Source organism: Paroedura picta, chromosome 4 (genome assembly GCF_049243985.1).
Source record: "Paroedura picta isolate Pp20150507F chromosome 4, Ppicta_v3.0, whole genome shotgun sequence".
Classification (NCBI taxonomy): domain Eukaryota; kingdom Metazoa; phylum Chordata; class Lepidosauria; order Squamata; family Gekkonidae; genus Paroedura; species Paroedura picta.
This window is the reverse complement of record NC_135372.1, coordinates 143,721,042-143,742,492: the sequence shown is the minus strand read 5'-3', so window position 1 is coordinate 143,742,492 and position 21,451 is coordinate 143,721,042. Positions and strand designations below refer to the sequence as shown.

Below are 21,451 nucleotides of genomic sequence, written 5' to 3'. Positions count from 1 at the left end.
CTAGAGCAGGGCACTCCAGATGTCCATGGACTACAGTTCCCATGAGCCAGGATGGCAGGCACTCATGGGAATTGTAGTCCATGCACACCTGGAGAGCTGCAGTTTGGCTACCCCTGAACTAGAGTCAGCTTCTTGGAACTTTTAAGAGGGATGGACAAGGAGAGAGTGGACACAGGAAGGGAACGTAAGCTCCAAACACACTTGCTTGGGCTATGCCTTCCCCTTTTGCATCATCTTTGTTGGTGTCTCAAAAACCTCTGCTTAGCCGCTGTAGAAATTGGGATGTTGACCCCGATGGATACCAAGGTCGCAGTTTGACCAGGCTGCCGAAGACCTCGGCCCAGCCTTGGAAGGGTCACCAGGTACGACTAGTTACTTACTCCCCCCAAGTGGGAGATCCCTCCCTCCCTCTTGTATACCGCCCCTCTCCACGAAAGGGCTCCAGGCGGTTCATGACAGTAGGGGAAACCAATGGCCACCAGTTGAGTTGTCACCTGCGCTGTTCAATGGCCGGCCAGTGTTATGGCCCTGCCAGTCACTGCAGGCTTAGGCAGACTGCTGCTCACTGGGGCCACGAAATGTAGGGCTGAAGACAAGAACATCGTGCAAAGGCCAGGCAGCGAGTCAAAGGAAGGAAGGGAAGCCGGGAGGCCGACCGCAGCTCACAGCCCACATCTTTGCTGGCAGGTTTTCCAAGGAACTGATAAAATGAAAGCACAGGGGCCTCGCCCTCCATAACAAATGGAAAGCTGCTTCTCCACCTTCTGGAACGTGCCTGGAGTTCTGGCCCCACTGGTGGACCTCCTGAAGGCCCCTGGGTTTGGGCCGCTGTGTGAGGCAGAGTGCTGGGACTGGAGGAGCCACTGGCCTGATCCCGCATGGCTTCTCTGATGTTCTCATAGCCTGGGTAGTGATGCTGACTTTTTGGTGCTTGGGGGAGGAGGGGGGGTTTCTGGAGTTTGGGCCCTGCTGGTGGACCTCTTGATGGTGCTGGTGAACCTCTTGATGGTGCTGGTGGACCTCTTGATTATGCCATTGTGTGACAGAGCAGTGGGCTGGATGGATAACTGGACCGATCCAGCAGGGCTTCTCCTATGTTCCTATGTGTAGCAGGGGTCCGTGTGTAGCAACAAGGTCTAGATGGAACTCTGTCTGGGGCAGGAATGTTCTGTCTCTGTGGTGCTTGAAGAAGACGACTTGGTTCTTATAGGCCACTTTTCTCTACCCGAAGGAGGCTCAAAGCGGCTTCCAATCGCCTTCCCTTTCCTCTCCCCACAACAGACACCCTGTGAGGGAGGAGAGGCTGAGAGAGCCCTGAGATTACTGAAGAAGAAGAGTTGGTTCTTAGATGCTGCTTTACTCTACCCTACCCTAAGGAGACTCAAAGTGGCTTACTATTGCCTTCCCTTTCCTCTCCCCACAACAGACACCCTGTGAGGGAGGTGAGGCTGGGAGAGCCCTGAGATTACTAAAGAAGAAGAAGAGTTGGTTCTTAGATGCTGCTTTACTCTACCCTACCCTAAGGAGACTCAAAGTGGCTTACTATTGCCTTCCCTTTCCTCTCCCCACAACAGACACCCTGTGAGGGAGGCGGGACTGAGAGAGCCCTGATATTACTGCTCGGTCAGAACAGTTTTATCAGTGCCTTGGAGGGGGGGGCACAGTGGGAGGGCTTCTGGCCTTGCTGGTGGACCTCCTGGTGGCCCCTGTGGGACAGAGTGTTGGGCTGGAGGGGCCACTGGCCTGATCCAGCATGGCTTCTCTTGCAGTCTTATATGGAGCAGAGGTCCATGTGTGGCTATTATCCGCAAGGAAAAGAGGGAGGCCCTTTTTGGCGGCATCCCCAGAATTCATGTACAGGGAGGCGCACCTGGCCCCGTCACTTCTGGTCTCAAGGAAGCAGCAGCTTGTTCCCATTGCCATGCCAAACAAACGCAGGTAACCCAGGCAATTTCACGATACCTACTTTGGAGTGGCTGGTAAGGTGAGTCCTGGCCCCTTCGCTTTGGCCTTTGCTGGTGAGACATTCCTCTTCACAGCCATTTCATTCAGTTTCTCCCGGCTGTCAGACCTGCAGGAGAGGGGGAAAGGGGGTAGGATGAAGCACCCTAGACTCCAGACACTCACTAGACCAAGGGTCATCAGCCTTTTCAAACTGCAGACACCTTTGGAATTCTGACATAGAATGGGCTCAACCGCAAAATGGCCGCCTGAGGAGGCAGGACCAATAACAAAATGGCTACCTGAGGAGACTGGACCAATTACAAAATGGCCGCCTGAGGAGACTGGACCAATTACAAAATGGCTGCCTGAGGAGGCGGGACCAATTACAATATGTCAGGGAGTGGCATCATGGTTAATTCTAATAGTAACTCTTCAGTGTTTCAGGAAGAAGCTTTGCTTAACAGGATATGTTTTAAAATAAGGACACTATCTGCAAAAATATGGTCTTCATGCATACATAAAGTAACAGCGAAGATCCTTCTGTGACAGCAGCAGTTGCTCCAAAGGCAGGTTTAAAAGTATCTGCGCTACCAATGAAATCTCCAGTCCGTAATCAGAAGGACTTCCAGGCAAAACCCGACCTGGCCCTGCTCACGTTTTCATGCTTGGTGGGCACCGGGAAAAGGAATGGAAGGAGCCATGGTGCCCAAGGACACCCCGTTGGAGACCACTGCGCTAGATAAAGATTCCCAGCCATCACCGTAGTGCAGGGGACCCGAAGCACCCGGGTGGACCTAGAGGTAGCCTTACCTCCGGACACGGGCAGGCGAACGGAACTTAACTTTCTTGGCCTGCCTGTCAACACTGGAGAGAGAACAGCACAGGCCTTTTCAGAGCGCACTGCCTCTTAAGTGGCTACTTGCCCAGCCTAATCAGTTGCTAAGACAGATGCGCATGTACACCCGAACACCTGTATCGCTTGTCTTGTTTCTCAAAGAGATATGGCTCCATCCACAGCTGCAGATTTGGAGGGCAGGCTGCTAGGGAACCGGCTCTGGGCGTAACGTCCACTGAGAATCTACGCAAGAACGGCACTCCCTGCAAGATCGTGGCAGGCAGAGAGCGGTCTTTGGTTGCCCCCTTCGACTGTAGTGGCAGGACTATAACCCCTGGAGAGTGCTTTGCTCCCCCAAAGGGCCCTCCAAAATTCTCTCCCACCCTAGACTCTGTCGGGCGCTGTCTGATCAGCAACCCGGCAGCCACTGTGACTAGATACATTTTAACGGCTTCATTTTAACTGCTTTAGTGTCGTTAAATTGTTTTATTAACTAATTGGACAGTATATTTTGTGCAAATCTCCCAGAGACGGTTGTGCCGAGGGGCGGTTACAGGAAAACTCTAATAAAGAAATGGTTTTCGGAAGCTGGGACTGGATATTTCCTCCCACCCAAATTCTGCACCATTCCATAACCATGTGATTTACTGTCTTGTTCCACGGTCCCCAAGAATTTGCATGGCATTTCTCTTTCATGGTGAAAAAATTGGGGGAGGGAAACAGAAGGCCAACAGCTAGCAGAGCAGGATCAATGGGACTGAAGACCCCAGCCTGGGGGAGGAGGGGGCTTTGGGTACCCTGAGAGTTTCCGAGAACTTGTGTGCTCCATCCTCACAGTGAAATGGGGGATGGGGGGGTCAGGAACATTACAGTAACACTTGTACACACATACACCAAGGGACCGCAGTTATCTCCCTGGACAAACTGCGCTGTGACCCACAGGATGGCCCACCAGGAAGTCATGGGAAAGGGGAAGGAAGCCCAAACTACTGATGCTTTCACTGCAAAGCCAGCAACCCACCCATACAGGGCCCTTTTCCTCACACGCTTTTTGAGTGTGGCCTAGAACAGGGGTAGTCAACCTGTGGTCCTCCAGATGTCCATGGACTACAATTCCCATGAGCCCCTGCCAGGGGCTCATGGGAATTGTAGTCCATGGACATCTGGAGGATCACAGGTTGACTACCCCTGGCCTAGAATATTCCTTAAAAGAGAGCTGGCATTCTGCAGGACTGCCCCTCCAGGCCTCTCACTGTACACACTGCTCTGGCAAAATGCTGGAACACATCAGGCCAGTGTTTTCATACGCCAGCCAACAATTTCAAAGGCTGTGACACCGATCAATCGCCCGGCCGGCTCCTCCGCTGCAAGCAGCAGACTCGGAACAGGGTGCGAGCAAGAGGCCGGGAAAACCGGGCACCCGTTCGAGTGAGCGGCAGCTCCCTTGCCCCTTCTTGCCAACGTACATTTTCAGTCTCTTTGAAGGGGGAGCGTCTTGTTTGTTCTCCAGGGCGCCGGCGCATCTTTCCGCTCGGTTCTTGGCCGCCAGCCTGTGTGGGGTATTCTTTCGCTGAGCCGAGAGCCTTCTCGCTACCCTGCGGGAGAGAAGAAGAGACCGGCTGGCTCTCAAACCGTGAGGGAAGGAAGGAAGGGAGAGGGGAAAGGGAGCCTTGATGCAGATGCTGAGCGTCAGTTCTCACAAAGGTGTGGCTCCGCAAACAGGTGAAGGTTTTGAGGAGGGGGCAACTATTCTACAAAATGGTTATAACAACTTTGAAACCAGATTGTTGCAATGCATGGTATGTATGTTGGTCTCCCCCTCAAAGTAAACACGGAAACCACAACTGGTTATTATGGGGAATTAGAGGGAGCATATGCATTACTCCAATTCTGCCGGCTGTCAAAACTCCAGCGCTCATTTGGGAGCCCCGCTGGCCCCGCCCACTTTTAAAGAAGACTCGGCAGCCGCCAGGAACCCTTTGAGTTCAGCTCCGTGCGTCTTCGGGGCTGCGTTCCACCTTCAGATTCCTTGGCAGCCCTGGAAGGGTTTCCCCAAGTGAGTGGCAGCTAATACATTTCTATTTTAAAATAACGTTCTTCAGGTGATAAGACCATATATGGTCAATGCTGAGCCCCCTCCCCCAAATGGCCCACGATGGGCCAGGACGGGGTGGGAAGAGGAGGGGTCTCGGATCGGCATGCCCACAACTCTGCTTCCCAGCCATATTCTGCGTGATTTTGCCACTTCTGCGATTTCTCAAAGCTTGAAGAACGTTCCAGGAGTTTCTCAAGGGTAAAAAAAAGTTGAGAAAGATTGCTCTGTATTTACACTACCCAATATTTAGACTTTAGGGCCAGGCCAAGGGTACCCAGCATTTTTCCGTCTGTGGCCACCTTTGGAATTCCAGCACAGGGCTGTGGGGGCACCACAAAACGGCTGCTCAGTCGGATCCTTGCCCTGTGGGGGCGCCTGCTCATCAAGCAACTATTAAAAAAAATAAATCGGCCCAGCCGATTTAAATCCGGCCCATGCCCACTTCCTAAAAACACCGAGCAAGCAATGGGAATGCTGTTGGCAGGCACTGAGATGCCCACGGGCATCGTGTTCACAGAATCACAAGAGTTGGAAGGGTCCATAGAGGCCATCTAGTCCAACCCCCTGCTCAACACAGGATCAGCCCGAAGCATCCTAAAGCATCCAAGAAAAGTGTGTATCCAGCCTTTGCTTGAAGACTGCCAGTGAGGGGGAGCTCACCACCTCCTTAGGCAGCCTATTCCACTGCTGAACTGTATTGGGGAGCCCTGCTTTAAGCTTTGGAACGCCAACAGACGTGGGTGATAAAACCCTCATTTCTGAAGCATCCCGGGAAAGAAAGACACCTAGGGACCTTTCAGGAAAGAAAGGCCAGTTTTCTTCCTCCTCCACCAACGTGGCCCCTCCCATCACCACTTTAAACAAGGCAATGGGGAAAAAGTCCTAGCTGGTGTATCCTTAAGCCTTCAAAGTGGAACGCGACCCAGGAGATGCACGGAGCTGAGCTCAAGTGGTGCCTGGCGGCTGCAGAGTCTTCTTCCAAAGTGGGTGGGGTCAGTGGGGCTCCCGAATGAGCGCTGGAGTTTTGACTACCTGCAGCCAAAGTGCTTGGCTCTACGCCCACTTCAGCTGCAACCTTTAGGAACGAGGAACGCGGCCATGCAGAGAGGAACGGTACCCCTTCGAGCTGCCTTTCCTCTCCCCCATGCTGCATTTCGACTTCTGCACTGAGACAAGAGTCTAGGGGGCATATCACCACGGAACTGCTCAATAGATCGGTCGAATAATTATATATTTGCTTTCATGATTTTAACTGTTGTGTGTCTTTTACTATATTGTATATCACCCTGAGGCAGCAGTACTGATAGGGGCAGTTGACAGAGAGAGAGAGAGACAGAGACAGAGAACGAGAGAGACAGAGAGAGAGAGAGAACGAGAGAGACAGAGAACGAGAGAGAGAGAGAGAGACATTCTAACACATGAGGCTTCATCACTGGATCTTCTTATGATTCTTTATTGATTTGCTTGATTTGAACTGAGGAAGGTTCTTTAACGCCAAAACATTTATTCAACAAGCAATATCATCTTGAAAACTAAGTACTTCATTGACAAAAAAAAAATCTTAGTCAACCGTTGTTTGTCTTACGTTTATTGTACTTGACATGGTATAATTTCTTCTTTATATGCGCCTGAGGCTTAAGCAGGGAGGTCTGGAGGGGTCGGATAAGGAGGACACCCTCTGTGGGCTGTTTCTGGAGGATGGGAAAGACCACCCTGGGGGATGACAGATGTATTTATGTTTCTATTGTTATACAAATGTTACGTTTTATTTTATTCTATATATCTGAGCCTCACAAGATGTCATAGTCCCATTGTATACGGCACTGGTCAGACCACACCCAGAGTACTGTGTGCAGTTCTGGAGGCCTCACTTCAAGAAGGACGTAGATAAAATTGAAAGGGTACAGAGGAGAGCGACGAGGATGAGTAGTTCAGCAGTGGAATAGGCTGCCTAAGGAGGTGGTGAACTCCTCCTCACTGGCAGTCTTCAAGCAAAGGTTGGATACACACTTTTCTTGGATGCTTTAGGATGCTTAGGGCTGATCCTGCGTTGAGCAGGGGGTTGGACTAGATGGCCTGTATGGCCCCTTCCAACTCTATGATTCTGTGATTCTAAGATAGGGTGGTAATCAATAAAATGTAATAATAACAAGCATCCCTACCTTCCTGCAGACCTCTTAGGAGCCCCGGCGTTGTTGGACTTGCCCTGCCACTCCTCTATGGAAGCAACCAGGTTTGGCCGCACCTCGTATGCCCCTTCAGGCGCACGATTTTCGTTGGGAGCCTCATCTAAAGAAAAAAAACACACACAACAGATGTCAAGACAAAAGCAGGCTCGTATGGTAAACCCCCCGGAAGAGAGAGAACCTGCCAAAAGGTACTGCAAAGAAGAAACTTCTCCTTCATGAACCTGTCTAATCCCCTTTTAAAGCCGTCCGTGTCGAAGAGCATGCTCTGAAACCGAGAATCCTGACTTCACGCAGATAATGACTGCAACCTTCTGGTGGATCATACAGTTCTTGGAAATGGGATTTAGTTCCATACTGGAGACCAAAACCTGAACTCTCTTTGTTCTGTTTATTGAGAAACACTGCTGGCTATGTTACCTTTGACCTACAACGAAACACTGGGGAAATGGTTTAAGCAGGGTGGGCCAAACTGTGGCTCTCCAGATGTCTACAGGCCATCAAGCTAGCAGGGGCTCATGGGAATTGTAGTCCATGGATCTCTGGAGAGCCACAGCTTGGCCACCCCTGATTTATAGAGTACTTCTTGGATAGACTAAGGAACTATGTTTTGATTAGAATAAAAAGCCACTTTGACTCTTATTTCTGACATCTCGTTACAAGCAAGCACCAGAAGGAGAGGGTTGGTCAGGAATATGCTCTGTGTAGTATGCAGGGTGTATCGCGGGCGCCTCCTCACCCTGCCCAGGCCACGCTGATTCGCGATCCAAAAAGGCCGCTCACACAGAGGAGAGAAGAGGCAATGGCCATCTAGGCTTGTGCGATTCGGCCGATTTGCGATTGTGCGATTCGGCCGCTCGTCCCCTCTGGGCGCAGCCAGCGCCGCGCCACGGGCGGTGCCAGCAGCAGCGTGACAGCGGGTGCAACTTCGCAGGCGCAGAATTCCGCGCCTGCGTGGTTGCACCCACTGTCACGCCGCTGCCGGCACCGCCCATGGCGCGGCGCTGGCTGCACCCAGAGGGGACGAGCGGCCGAATCGCACAAGCTTATGCCCATCTCCGGGAAGCCGCAGCAGCAGCAGCTAGGAGGGAGGGGGCCGCTTCGCTGAACGGCGGGAACTTACTGCATTTGATCATCGGTGAGACGACTGCTCGTGGAACATTCGCCCTGGACGGGGCTGCTTTGGGGAAGATGCCCGCCGTCGTCACGGCCGCCTCGGAGCGGGGGGTGCTCAACAGATCCGCTTGGTGATCTGCAAAAAGGAGTTGAATGCCAAGCCCAGGCAAAGCTCTGCCGCCCCTGGTGTTATCATGGTGCTCTGCCGTTCATTTCGCGGTTTTGATTAACGTGGAGCTTTAAATGGACGCTGCTGTAACCTTTTCTCCCCTGCTTTTCACCACCCGAAGGTGTCCCAAACCAGCGTGCAAACACCTTTCCCTTCTTCCCCACACCCTGGAACGGCATGGCCAGGAAGGCAGCGCCCCAGGAATGGCACAGGCAAATGCCAGGTAGCCCACGGAGACCCCTGCTTTAACCCCCCTCCCTAGAAGGAAAAGAGCCCCCAGGACTTACCAAACCAGGCATCGACACCATCCTCGTCCTCCCTTAGCTCCCTGAAGTTCCGGCAAGTATCCGGGACATCGTACGAATACGTATCCTGAGACATTTTGGCCTCGACTGTGGGAGCAGGCCCGTCTCTAGGAGCCTTGGCGTGAGCACCTGGAACAAGATGGCGAGCAGGTGAGCGACTACAGGCAAGCCGGATTTTGTTTTGTTTATTATGAGCTCCCGGAGGAGATCGGGGCCCTGACGGAGCTTAAACAGTTCCGCAGGGCCTGCAAAAAGGAGCTCTTCCGCCAGGCATTTGGTTGAGACCAGGCACAACCAACATCGAATGAAGGGCCCCCGCCCCCCCCCTTCCTCCCAGAAATCCACCAGAGCGCTCTGGACCTGTTGTGGTATTGCAATGTTGAATCGTTATACTATTTATTATATTGTTATACTGTTATATTGTTATACTGTTATTAATTACTATACGTTTTTAACGAAGACTGTTTCATGTATTGTTGATTAGTTCAATGTAAACCGCCCTGAGCTTTCGGGGAGGGCGGTATATAAATCTAAAAAATAAATAAATACATTAAGCCAGGGGTAGTCAAACTGCGGCCCTCCAGATGTCCATGGACTACAATTCCCAGGAGCCCCTGCCAGCGAATGCTGGCAGGGGGCTCCTGGGAATTGTAGTCCATGGACATCTGGAGGGCCGCAGTTTGACTACCCCTGCATTAAGCAGTTTAAGATCCGGCAGGGAGACCGACACGCCCACACTCCCGACAGGAGGCGAGGGCCATTCAGGACTCCCTTGAAAAGGAAAAGTTATGAAGGCAGAGTGGTTCAAAATCCCCAGAGAGAAGAGCCGGGTTGGTGACAGCGAGCAGAGAGGTCCCTAGCCAGAATTTCACTTTAGCTACATCCTCTCAACACAGATCAGGGAACGGCTCAGCGACAGAATACATCTGATCGACATGCAGAAGATCCCAGCTTCAACCTGCAGGGACTCCTGTTAAAGGGACCAGGTAGCAGGTGATATGAAAGACCCGAGACCCTGGAGGCGATACTGACCTGAATGGACTGGTGGGCTGATTCAGAAGGCAGCTTCAAACTACGGATTAGACGTAGCAAGCCAGGGCAGGAGGCAACGTCAAGGGAAAGCCTCAGTCTCTCCGCCCTGTTGTTGGACCTCCAGAGGAATTGGTGGGCCACAGGGTAAGATGAGATGCTGGGCTAGATGGACCAATGGCCTGATCCAGCAGGGCTCTCCTTCTCTGCTTTTTTCTATTAGAAGCCATGCAGATAAGGAAAATACCCAAGGGAAACCGTGTTTTAGGCTGCACCGTCTCCAAAGTGAAGCATAAGAAATGCCCTGCTGGATCAGACCAGGGGTCCCTCTAGGCCAACCCAGAGGATAGCCAGTTCCTCTGGAGGACCAGCCACAGGGCAGAGAGGCCGAGGCCTTTATGAGAACATCAGGAGAGCCCTGCTGGGTCAGGCCAGGGAGGGTCCCTCCAGTCCAGCCTCCCGTCTCACATGGTGGCCAACCAGTTCCTCTGCAGGGCCAGCCACAGGGCAGGGAGGCCGAGGTCTTTTATTTATTATACATATATATTTATTGGATTGGATAAAATACAATTAAAGTCCTGCCACCTTCTCCGCCCTCCCTCCATTTCCCCCCTGGGACTTGATGGTCTTGCACGCACCTCCCACGCCCCAATGGAGGGATTCAGAGGAAGGACTCAACTGATGTTTCGCCTCCTGGCTTTAACCAAACACGTGGTGGTAGAGCTCCGTTTTATAGGCCCTGTGGAACTGGCTCTGGCGTTCAGAACTTGACTTCTACCCAGACCCCTCCACAAGAACTAGCAACTTCTCACAGAATCACAGAGTTGGAAGGGGATCTCGAAGGTCATCTAGTCCCACCCCCTGCAGAAGGCAGGAAATGGCCACAACTGCCATAGTAAGCCAGCACTGAGTGGAGTCTCCTTTTCTGGCAAGATCCCTGAATTGAGAAGGCGCCAGGGTTGCTTTTCAGATCCATCGGCCTGCCACACCTCTTTTCCACAACGCAGGCAGAGTAAACTGTGTATGATCTGGGGCCAAGGGACCAAGCCCTATGAAGATAGGTTGAGGTACTTGGGACTGTTCAGCGTGGAGAAAAGGAGGTGGAGAGGGGACATGATAGCCCTCTTTAAGTATTTGAAAGGTTGTCACTTGGAGGAGGGCAGGATGCTGTTTCTGCTGGCTGCAGAGGAGAGGACACGCAGTAATGGGTTTAAACTTCAAGTACAACGATAGAGGCTAGATATCAGGAAAAAGTTTTCCACAGTCAGAGTAGTTCAGCAGTGGAATAGGCTGCCTAAGGAGGTGGTGAGCTCCCCCTCACTGGCAGTCTTCAAGCAAAGGTTGGATACACACTTTTCTTGGGTGCTTTAGGATGCTTAGGGATGATCCTGCGTTGAGCAGGGGGTTGGACTAGATGGCCTGAATGGCCCCTCCCAACTCTATGATTCTAGGATCTTCTGCAAAAGCCACGCCATGCTCTCTAGCCGACCTTGGTGGCCACCGGCAGCCTCTCCTCCGGAGGAGGGCAAAGCCGGATGAGGCAGCCCTGCACACAGAGGCTGAGAGGACCGCTGGTTTGGGAGCTTGGGGGAAGCTGGCTTTGCTGGCTCACAACTGGGACGCCTGCCCGGATATAAATCACCGCACCATTAGCAGGTGCCACTGTAATTTATAACCCCGGGCCTTCCCTTGCCAAGAGGTGGACCGTGGCCACGTCCCCACATGCCAAAGGGAATTCAAGACAGGCAGGCTGGGGGGGCGGGGGGGGCAAGAAAGGTGCTGCTACCTGGGAAAGGAGGCCTTCAAGAGCGGGAGGACAGGAATGAGAAAGCGGCCTTCTAAAGGGGAGGGGGCTAAGGGGGCAGGAAGTAAGTGACAGCCCCCAAAACCGGAGGCAGAAAGCAGGACGGAACCGGATAGCCTCTCACCCCTTTTAATCAGGATCGTGTTTCTGTCAACACTACTAACTTGCGTTTTCTTTCCAAATGAAGTGCGTCAGAGACATTCTTGGTGCCCACTTTGCCCAACACGTCAAGCTGCCAAAGCAGGAGGGGCGGGCATCGCATTTCAGGAACGCTGGGAGCAAATGCTTAACCCTCTGCGCGGAAGCTGAGCGACCGCGGCTGTTTTGTTATCAGGAGCTGGGAAGGCAGCGAGACCCACAGAGACTACACCGGCCAGTGGCGACCCCCTGGAAAGAGCCTGCCCGTTCCATCCTGCGAACAGGAATGGTTGGATTCTGATCTAGCACAGCTCTTGTTTTTGTGAAGAATCATAGAATAAGAGTTGGAAGGGCCCTCCTGGGTCATCTAGTCCAACCCCCTGCACTATGTAGGACACTCACAACCCTCTCGCTCATCCACTGTCACCTGCCACCCCCTTGAGCCTTCACAGAATCAGCTTCTCCATCAGATGGCTATCTAGCCTCTGTTTAAAAATCTCCAAAGATGGAGAACCCACCACCTCCCGAGGAAGCCTGTTCCACTGAGGAACCGCTCTCCCTGTCAGGAACATCTTCCGGATGTTTAGGCAGAATTTCTTAATTTCATCCCATTGTTTCTGGTCCATCCCTCCGGGGCAAGACTTCAGCCTCTCTGCCCTGTTGTCAGCTCTCCAGAGGAACTGGCTGGCCACTGGGTGAGGACGCTTCTGAGGTTCTCATGAAGGCCTCGGCCTGATTTCGTCCCCACAGAAGAACTGGTTGTCCACTTTGCATGATGGGGTGTGGAAGTGGATGGCCCACTAGCCTGACCCAGCTGCTTGTGAAGCCCTCGGTTCTATCCTCAGGAGGTCGGGTCACAAGCCCGAGTAGAAATCCTATTGTAGAACGGGATGGCTGGACGTGGTGCAGCCACTGCACAGCACTCTTATGATGAAGCAGAGTAGGTACAAGACTCAGCTGCAATTCAGGAAGCCCCCAGCCCAGACCTCACGCCAGGTGCAGCCTCACCAGGTAGCCCTGCAACAAACTCCTCTCTCTCTCTCGGGTCCCCTTAATCTGTGATGCTGAGATAACCTACCTGACAGTGTTGTTGTGCAGAGCACAACGGAAACACCTGAAGCATTCCGAGGGCTCGGTAGCCCTTCTAAGCATTAGTCGCAGAGGAAAGCACCATGACCCTTGGGGCAGAGCACCTGCTTGGCACGCAGCAGCTCCCAGGTTCAATCCTCAGCATCTCCGGTTACGAGGATCAGATGCAGAGCGACATGAGATGCCGGAAGATCATGAGCCTCCCCCCCCCCGCGCCCCCCAAGCCAGTTAGAGGAGATTTGGGGTGGAAAAATTTCCACCCCACATATATAAATATAGCCTGTTTATCTGCAGTTATCCAGGCGGTTGTGACACAAATCCATCATGTCAGACGGGCTAAATGCGGGAGATGAGGCACGCATAAACACCAGGGCTGCTAGGGGGGGATCTCTGCCTGCTTCTGCCAACATTAAATAATAACGCCAGCAAATTGTAAATTATTTAAGGCCGAGTCAGAAAACCCCCCTGCAAAAGCCGCACCAATGTCTATGACCATCCCTCCACTCACAGGAACGACTCCAGGCAAGAAACCTCAATCAGGCCTGATTTTGAATCAGTCCGTCTCAGGCAGGGGTCTTTCACAGCACCCCCTGCCTGGTCCTTTTTGGTGTAGATGCCGAGGATTGAACCTGGGACTTCCTGCATGCCAGGCAGAGGCTCCTCCTTCTCACCTGTGGGCCCTAAACATGAAACGGTTTCATCTGGAACCAAGTCCTTGATCCATTGGGGTCAGCACTGTCTACTCAGACCAGAAGTGGCCCTCCAGGGTCTCAGGCAGGGGTCTTTCACATCACGTCCTACCTACTCCCCCTTTCTTCTGGAGATGCCGGGGATCGAAGCTGGGGCCTCCTGCCTGCCAAGCACCTTCCCCAATCACCTGCTGGGTCCATCAAGTCCAGGACTGTCTACTCAGACCAGCAGCCGCTCTCCGGGGTCTCTCACATCCCCTACTGCCCACCAACTGGAGATTCGGGGACTGGAGCTGGGAGATTCTGCTGTGCGCCTGAGCCATGGCCTCTCCCCCATGAGGCAGTTGCAAGCCCCTGCAGAAGCACAGCCAGCTTGGAGAGTTTACCTCCAGCAGGTTATGAGGACAGAGATGATGGAACAGGTGTTTCATCGGGAGGTTTCTCGGGAGGAATTTGCCTGCCATCCCAGCGCTTCAGCCTTGTTGCCACAGGCTTGAGTTAAGGGGCATTTTGGAAGAAATTCAGGGATGCATGCTTCTGGGTAGGGATGTGCGCCTCGGTTTGGTTCGGCCACCTTGGCAATCACCAGAGTCTGAGACAGTGGGTAGGAGGCCAGTGTCAGAGCACGGAGAGGAGGGGCAGCAGCTGCCGCCTGAATGCTGCATTGGGCTTCGGTGATCGTCGAGGTGGCCAAACCAAACCGAGGCGCACATCCCTATTCTGGACCTTTTCCTTTTCCTGGCTGCAACCAGGTATGCAATGACGAAAATGGCTAAAAAATCATTTCGTTGGCTCTGAAGCTTAAGCAGACCCGAGAGCCAACACTGGTTTGGATACAGACCTCACTAATGCCACCCAGCTTGCATCCATGCAAACGCGTGTGGGACCAGGACGCAATGGCAGAGAAATATAATAATAATAAATAACCCCCCCCAACACTTGCAACACAGGGTCATGCCGAGTCCCGAGGGCAGCTTTTGGAGAACACCCCTTACCAGACAGCTCAGCGCAGCTAGAAACTGTGCACCTGTTTCCATGTTTTCACCTGAAGCTGGGCTGCGCGCACTTTCTCCTACTTGGCAGGAGGGGGAATGCGAAGTCTTTCTCAAGGCGGGGTGGGCCCTGGGCCAAGGGGCCCTTGCCTAGCAAGAGTTATCCAGACACATGCCGGACTGGAAAACCTTTCTGGGAGTTTTTACTTTAGCCGTAAGGGAACGGAAAAAGACATGGGGGGAAAAGACACATTCATGAAAAACCTGTGCAAAGCTTTTGAACTAAAGGACCACCTATCTGAATGCATTGCCCGTAGGGTGCTTCATTCCACAACTGCAAACCGCCGGGCAGTCCCGTCCCAAAAGGAGCCCTGCCTGGGGGAATGAGCTCGCTGAGAACATCAAGGCTCAAATGGAAGTAGCACAGTTCCGCGGGGCCTGCAAGACGGAGCTCTTCCGCCAGGCTTCCGGCGGAGGCCAACAAACCGACCCTGCTCAGGCTTCATCGGTTCGAGAACCCAATTGGTCCTGACATTTCAGAATCTCTTCTACCTCCTGCCCAAGCCTCCTCCTCAGTCTCCTCCTAAGTAAAGGATTAGACCAGGGGTAGTCAAACTGCGGCCCTCCAGATGTCCATGGACTACAGTTCCCAGGAGCCCCTGCCAGCGAATGCTGGCAGGGGCTCCTGGGAATTGTAGTCCATGGACATCTGGAGGGCCGCAGTTTGACTGCCCCTGGATCAGACGATCCTGAACAATTTCAGTTTTTCTCCTCAACCTTCCAGTCGTGCGATTCCCCAGCAGTCATGGTGCTTCTCTTCCTGATGTCCAGCTGCAATCTTCCTTCTTCGGTACTTTCTGCCTTCACCTTCATCAGGAGCCGTTTCAAGCGCATGAGAATCCACCATGAACCAGACCGGCCACGCTGTGGCCCACCCTTGGCCCAAGGACTGCATCTCAGGGAGGTTTGCAGCTGGCCCCCTCACTGGCAGCCGCTGTCTCCTGCCCACCGCACGCCCCACCAGGCCAGGACCCTGCCCACTTTCCTGAATTGTGGGGCAAATGGCGCTCCGAAGAGCTGCAGGGGAGGGGGCAGTCAAAGAGCCGCCAAGTAACACATTTTAAATTTGTTTTCACAAAGGCTGGCTTCTCAACCTTTCAAACTGCTCCGTTGTTCTAAAGAAGAGTCACCCTCCCGCCCGCGGTACCCCGTGATCCGTTGGAAACTCCAAGATCTGCAGGGTGCATAGTTGAGGAGAATACAAAGAGTGTCCTGCAGGGGGCATCAGAAGAGCTGTGCATTTAGCATAGTTAAATTAGACCCTTCCTAGTTACTTCCCAAAGAATCTCCTGCTGTGTTGTGATTGGCTCCTCTGAGCGCACTTCCTCCCAATTTGCCTTCAGACGAAGCACGTGCACGCATTTAAGACTTCTAGGGCTCTTCCTTCACAAAGTTGCTTCCATTCTCAATGGAGCTGTTTGTTCGTTAAAGAGCCGGTGCTCAACTCCCTTGCGTATTTAAACTCTGGCAACATTGTCTTCGCGTCTCTGGCTAGCAGCCTTCCTCTGCTAAAGAGACCTGAGGAATGCGTCAACAACTCACTGAGTTACAGGCCTAGTCGATCCTGCCTCCTCCCAATACGAAGACTTCGCTCTCCCCGTTGGGGCAGACCACCTGGGGGAACCCCTGCCCTGAGGCTGAGATGCCAGCCCTTGTGGGTCAGACAGGAAGTCCCGATGGCATCGCAGCTAATTCTGTGTCTCCATCAAGAGGGGTGCGGAATGAGGACAGGGCCTAATGAGGGAGGCAGACGTGGGGCCAGGATTCCCCAGGCTTCTGGCCCACCCGTCCCAGCAGAGGACCGTGTCTCCCTTCCCCAGCAAGCCAAAAATAAATGCCCCTGACATTGCATGCCCTGTAATCCAGACCCTGCAAGCTCTCAGAGACATCAAGATGGGACAGGCTAAAAATAGGTGTTAAAGGGACTGCAACAGGATTTCGGTAGGGTCCGAATGCGGTGCAAAGACGGGCCAGGAGGAAGACTTGAAGGGGCCCGGAAGGCTGGGCCTCCAACTGCTGGGGCAACTTGCCCCCGCTCGCCCCGGAGGAAACTACTCCCATGTGGGGCAAGGGGGGGAGGGGGATTTGCCGTGCGCAATGGTCATGACGCTGTGATGCTCCGCCCACTTCTGAGCAGGGAGACATTCTAGGACGGTGCTTGTGTAATCGGCACTTTTATTTACAAGCCTGCAAGTCAACCAGAAGGAAGAGAGGCAGGCCCCCTGCCCTAACCCATCCTGGAGAGAGGGCTATCCTGCCCCCTCCAGGGGACTCACAAAACTGATGGTAATTTGCTGGCTTCTCTCTCTCTCTCTCTAATAGTTGCAAAATCCTCTCCCCATTAGCCCCCCCCCCCCATCTAGCAAGGACCACACTTCCATGGTTGTGATGGGTCCTCAGATCATATGTAGGATGGCCAACTTCCAGGTGGTGCCTGGAGATTTCTTTGGACTACAGAGCTCAGTTCCTCTGAAAACAGGACAAGGGGAAAAGTTTGTAATTTTTGTAATAATTACTGTTCCCAACAAAAATTAACCTCCTTTTGCTGATTTAACAAAGCTAAATGCTGTATTTATAAATGAATTACCCAGCTTGGTACATTGGTTAAGAGAGACAGCCACTAATCTGGCGAGCCTCCTTTGATTCCCCCCTCGTCCTCCCCATGCTGCCAGCTGGGTGACCTTGGCCAAGTCACACTCCTGTTAGAATCTGTTCTCTCAGAGCTCTCTCAACCTGATCTACCTCGCAAGGTATCTGTTGTGGAGAGGCAATGGGAAGGTGATTGTAAGCCACTTTGAGACTCCTTCAGGCAATGAAAAGCAGGGTATAAAACCCAACTCTTTTTCATATGTGGTTATCCTATTTGGCACATTTCTGTGATACAAAAGTAGAACTGCCTTCATTTCCTATAAGAAAAATTGGCTGCACACCCAAGACTTGAGCAGAGTTTGAGTCCAGGGGCATCTTTCAGACCAACCAGGCTTAATTCTGGGCATCAGTTTGACTTGAGAAAATGGCCACATTGGGAAACATCATAGCCCATTTCTCCCCAGAATTAAGCACAGGGAGGTTTTTTAAATACTTCACAAGATTTCCAAGTGTTTCCACTGGAAAGATTGGGGGGGGGGAGAATTCTTGAAAGAACATTTTCTGAACTTCCCCAGTTTTTAATCAGCCTTCGCATCTCTGCTTCCCACGACGTTTTATGACAAAGCCGTTACGCTGCCAGACAAAAAACGAAAATCTCGCAAACAGATTTAGAACCCAGACCGCCCAGAACCACGTCCCCCGGGGACTCTGGCTCGGCATGCACAGAAAGGGGCTGCTAAATGGGATTTTTACTGTGGGCGGGGAGGAAATTAAAGCACGGTCCCTGGACAGAGAACATGATGGTTATCGAAAAAACATTTCTTCCCGATGCATAAACAGCAGATGCCATTATGTTTGTGTTTCCTGAAGAGGGCCCACCATCTGCCTAAAGGACCCGAGGCGGTGAGCATCTCTGTGCCTCATCGGCTGAATGGAGCTCATTTCCAAGTATGCAGCTAATGATGTATCTGGGATGTTAAAAACTTCAGGTCACATGTCAGTATATTTGGGGCAGAGCCAGCCAAGTCGTTGGCTATTTCCATTCTGCCCAGGAGGACCTCGCCACCAAGCCTGAAGGCATCACAAAGATGGGAGCATCTTATGTGACCAAGGATTCCCTGAGCCCCGACCCCACCATTCAGATGTCAAGCAAGTTGCACATTTAGGTGCAGAAGACGAATTCAGTTCCCCTCTGGAACGTCTTTACAGAGGAAACCCCCACTCACTGCTACTGTCATAAAGAAGAGAAAAAGAGCTGGTGCTTGTATACTGCTTTTTTTCTACCAAGAGCCTCAAGGCGGCTTACAAGTGCCTTCCCTTTCCTCTCTCCACGATAGACACCCTGTGAGGGAGGTGAAGTTGAGAGAGCTCTGAGAGAACTGCTGTGAGAACCGCTTTGTCAGGGCTGTGACTAGCCCAAGGTCACGCAAGCTGGCTGCTTGTGGGGGAGTGGTGAATCAAACCCGGCTCATCAGAGTCCGCGCCCCTAAGCATTACACCAAGCTGGTGGATCCTTCGAAAATGGGACATTTTCTGCAGAAGTCTCTTTTCTCCCCTAATGGGACCCCAAGCAGTTCACATCATTCTCCTCTTCTCCACCTCATCTTCCCAACGACCCTGAGAGGTTGATGCTCAACGCAATCTGAAGCAGGGGTGGCCAAGCTGTGGCTGCCCAGATGTCCTACAATTTCCCATGAGCTCATGGGAATTGTAGTCCTTGGACATCTGGACAGCCACAGCTAGGCCACCCCTGCTCTAAAACAAGCTAAAGAGGTAGAACACAAGCCCTCGGGGACAGACTGCGGGTCTACCTAGCACAGCGTCTTGTATCCGATGAAGGAAGATTTTTATTTTTAAAAACCTCCCCAGAAGTTGGGTGAGACACCTAAGGAAGTGCTATTGGAAGAAATAGGCATGCACATGAAAGCTTAATCCAGGGGTAGTCAAACTGCAGCCCTGCAGATGTCCATGCTGCAGTGAGGGGCCGCATATAAATCACACCAATAAATAAATTAAATAAATTAAACCCCGCCCCCACCCCACCCAGCCTACATGTGTAGCTTGAGGAAGTTTGCTTCCGTGCTTCTGAAGAAGGATGAAGGGACCCAAAAGGTGTTGTGGGTTTTAAACCTGCAGTTATTTATTTAAATGAATTTGAAATGTTATTGTTTTAATCTCGTATACCACCCTGAGCCAGCTTGCTGGGATGGCAGTTTAAAAACCTAACAAATCAATAAATCGCCAGTGTATCATGGAATCCTAGAGCTGGAAGGGTCATCTAATCCAACTCCTTGCACAATGCAGGAACTCACAACGACCTGCCCACCCACAGTGACCCCAATTTCATGCCCAAGTCATCCCCCCCCCTGCACCAAAAATCCCCAGAATCCAGCCTGGCCTGGAGGAAATTCACCTCCCATTCCAAAATGGTGATCAGCAATTCCCTGGGTCTGCAAGGAGGGGCCACAGGAGACCAACACTGGCCCATCCCTTCCTGCCCACCCACTCCCCATCTTCCCAAGTGCATAAAATCACTTTGTCACTCTTAACAATGTGATTATAATATTGCACATTTCATTTTGTTGTTGACTGCCCTGCCAGCCTTTTCCACAACTAAAGCTTAAAACAGCAGGGGGGGGGCACGGAGCGGGACACGTTTGCATTTTTATGTATTCTCTAATAATAGCTTTAACCAGTTCAGATATAATTGGTCTTTTAAGTGCTTTTGGATGTCCAAAATGTTCTCATAGCCACTGCCTTGGGTGAGACACGAGGCATGGAAATAATTTAGGACTATATGTATGTATGTATATTATTTATTTGTTCATTTATTTAGATTTTTATACCGCTCTTCCCTAAGGTTCTGGCCGGTTTACAGAAAACATTTCAGAACATTTACATGGAACAGCATCATCATCAGTATCACTATAACAACGATAAAATACCAACTAGAACTAGAACAGTATTTCGGCAACAATAACTTTGACACTCCCTTGGTAGGTTCGACCTCTCAGCCTTGGGGGGGAGGGGGACCTGTAGAGGTTATGGGCCAGTCGGCCTCAAGGAAATGCAGGCCCAGGGGAATTATGGAATATATATATATATATATATATACATATACATATATATACACACACACACACACAGATATATATATATATATAGATATATATATATATACACATAGATATATATATACACAGATATACACAGATATATATATATATATATATACACATACATATATACATACATACATATATGCATGTATGTGTTTGTGTGTCTATTTTTTATTAATATTATTTCCCCCCCAGTCAGAACTGGGCTTGGCAGAAGGAAAGGGGGGGAGGAGCTGGGCTGCTTTACTGGCCCTAAAATTACACAAAGGGAGACTCAGTCTTCTTCTCCCCCCCCCGTATCACCCCCCCCGTATCACCCCCTCCTCCCAAAAAGCATCTTATCCCCCCCCCCGGGGACACAGGCCTTACCGCCCCCTCCCTCCGTACCTGGCCGCCGACCCTCTCGCGCCTCGCCACCGCCGCCGCTCGCCCCTCAGCCGCCGTTGCCCAATTTCAAACGCCTGCTCCGCTTCCAAACTGGCCAATCGCCGCGCGCCCCCCGCCCCCACGGCGTGCTCCGATTGGCCGGGAGGAATCCCAGGCCCGCGCTCGCCCCGCCCTCTCTCTACCCGAAGCCGTCGCCGGGGAATCGACTCCGGTCCCGCCCCCTCCGTGGCCGCAGAGGCTCATGGGAAGCGTAGTTCTCGCTAGGGGCGGCCGGAAGCGCGGCTAGGGATTCCGTTCAGTACTTACCGACGCCGGAAGCGGACTCCGGGGAGGAGTGGGTGGGATCGTGGCCGGTCATTGGATGGCTTTTGCAGGGTGGCCAAGCGGAGCGTCGCCAGATGGCTGTCCACGAGACCCAGGGCCTCATGGGAACTGTAGTCCATGGACATCTGGAGAGCCACCTTTGGCCACCTCTGTGGGCCTAATGATCCATTCATATCCTAGATTAGGGGTTATCAAACAGCGTCCCTCAAGATGTCCATGGACTACAATTCCCATGAGCCCCTGTCAGTGAACACTGGCAGGGGCTCATGGAAATTGTAGTCCATTGACATCTGGAGGGCCGCAGTTTGACTACCCCTGTTACAAAAATCTAATCTGGAGGTAACTGTTGAATGGATCACTGTGGCCAAACAGTCCGAAGACAGATAAGGCGCTAGTAGCTTCGCCGTGTGCTTTGGACAGTGGACTGGCTAGTTGCCAGCCTCCAGGTGGGGCCTGGAGAGCTCCTGGAATTACAAGTGATCTCCAAACCAAGGAGATCTGAACTCAAAAGGACTGATGAGCTGTTTTAGCAAAGAATTATCATCTGGCATCATATGGCTTAATTGGGATATGACACAGTT

At 52.1% G+C, this 21,451-nt stretch overlaps 1 protein-coding gene across 4 annotated transcripts in view; it reads right to left on the bottom strand.

Moving 5' to 3' along the window:
- Positions 1-20,689, bottom strand: part of TPX2 (TPX2 microtubule nucleation factor) — a 36,058-nt gene extending 15,369 nt beyond the window's left edge. For 2 of the 4 annotated variants that reach the window (XM_077336047.1, XM_077336048.1), the window contains exons 1-7: positions 20,547-20,689; positions 8,633-8,779; positions 8,184-8,312; positions 7,037-7,163; positions 4,246-4,374; positions 2,755-2,808; positions 1,967-2,071 (exon numbers count right to left, since the gene is read on the bottom strand). In XM_077336047.1, coding sequence (XP_077192162.1) covers positions 1,967-2,071; positions 2,755-2,808; positions 4,246-4,374; positions 7,037-7,163; positions 8,184-8,312; positions 8,633-8,726 — 638 coding nt within the window. In that variant the 5' untranslated portion in view covers positions 8,727-8,779; positions 20,547-20,689. The remainder of the gene's footprint in view (positions 1-1,966; positions 2,072-2,754; positions 2,809-4,245; positions 4,375-7,036; positions 7,164-8,183; positions 8,313-8,632; positions 8,780-20,546) is intronic. The other 2 variants (XM_077336049.1, XM_077336051.1) reach the window with 1 other exon arrangement.
- Positions 20,690-21,451: the final 762 nt, after the last annotated feature.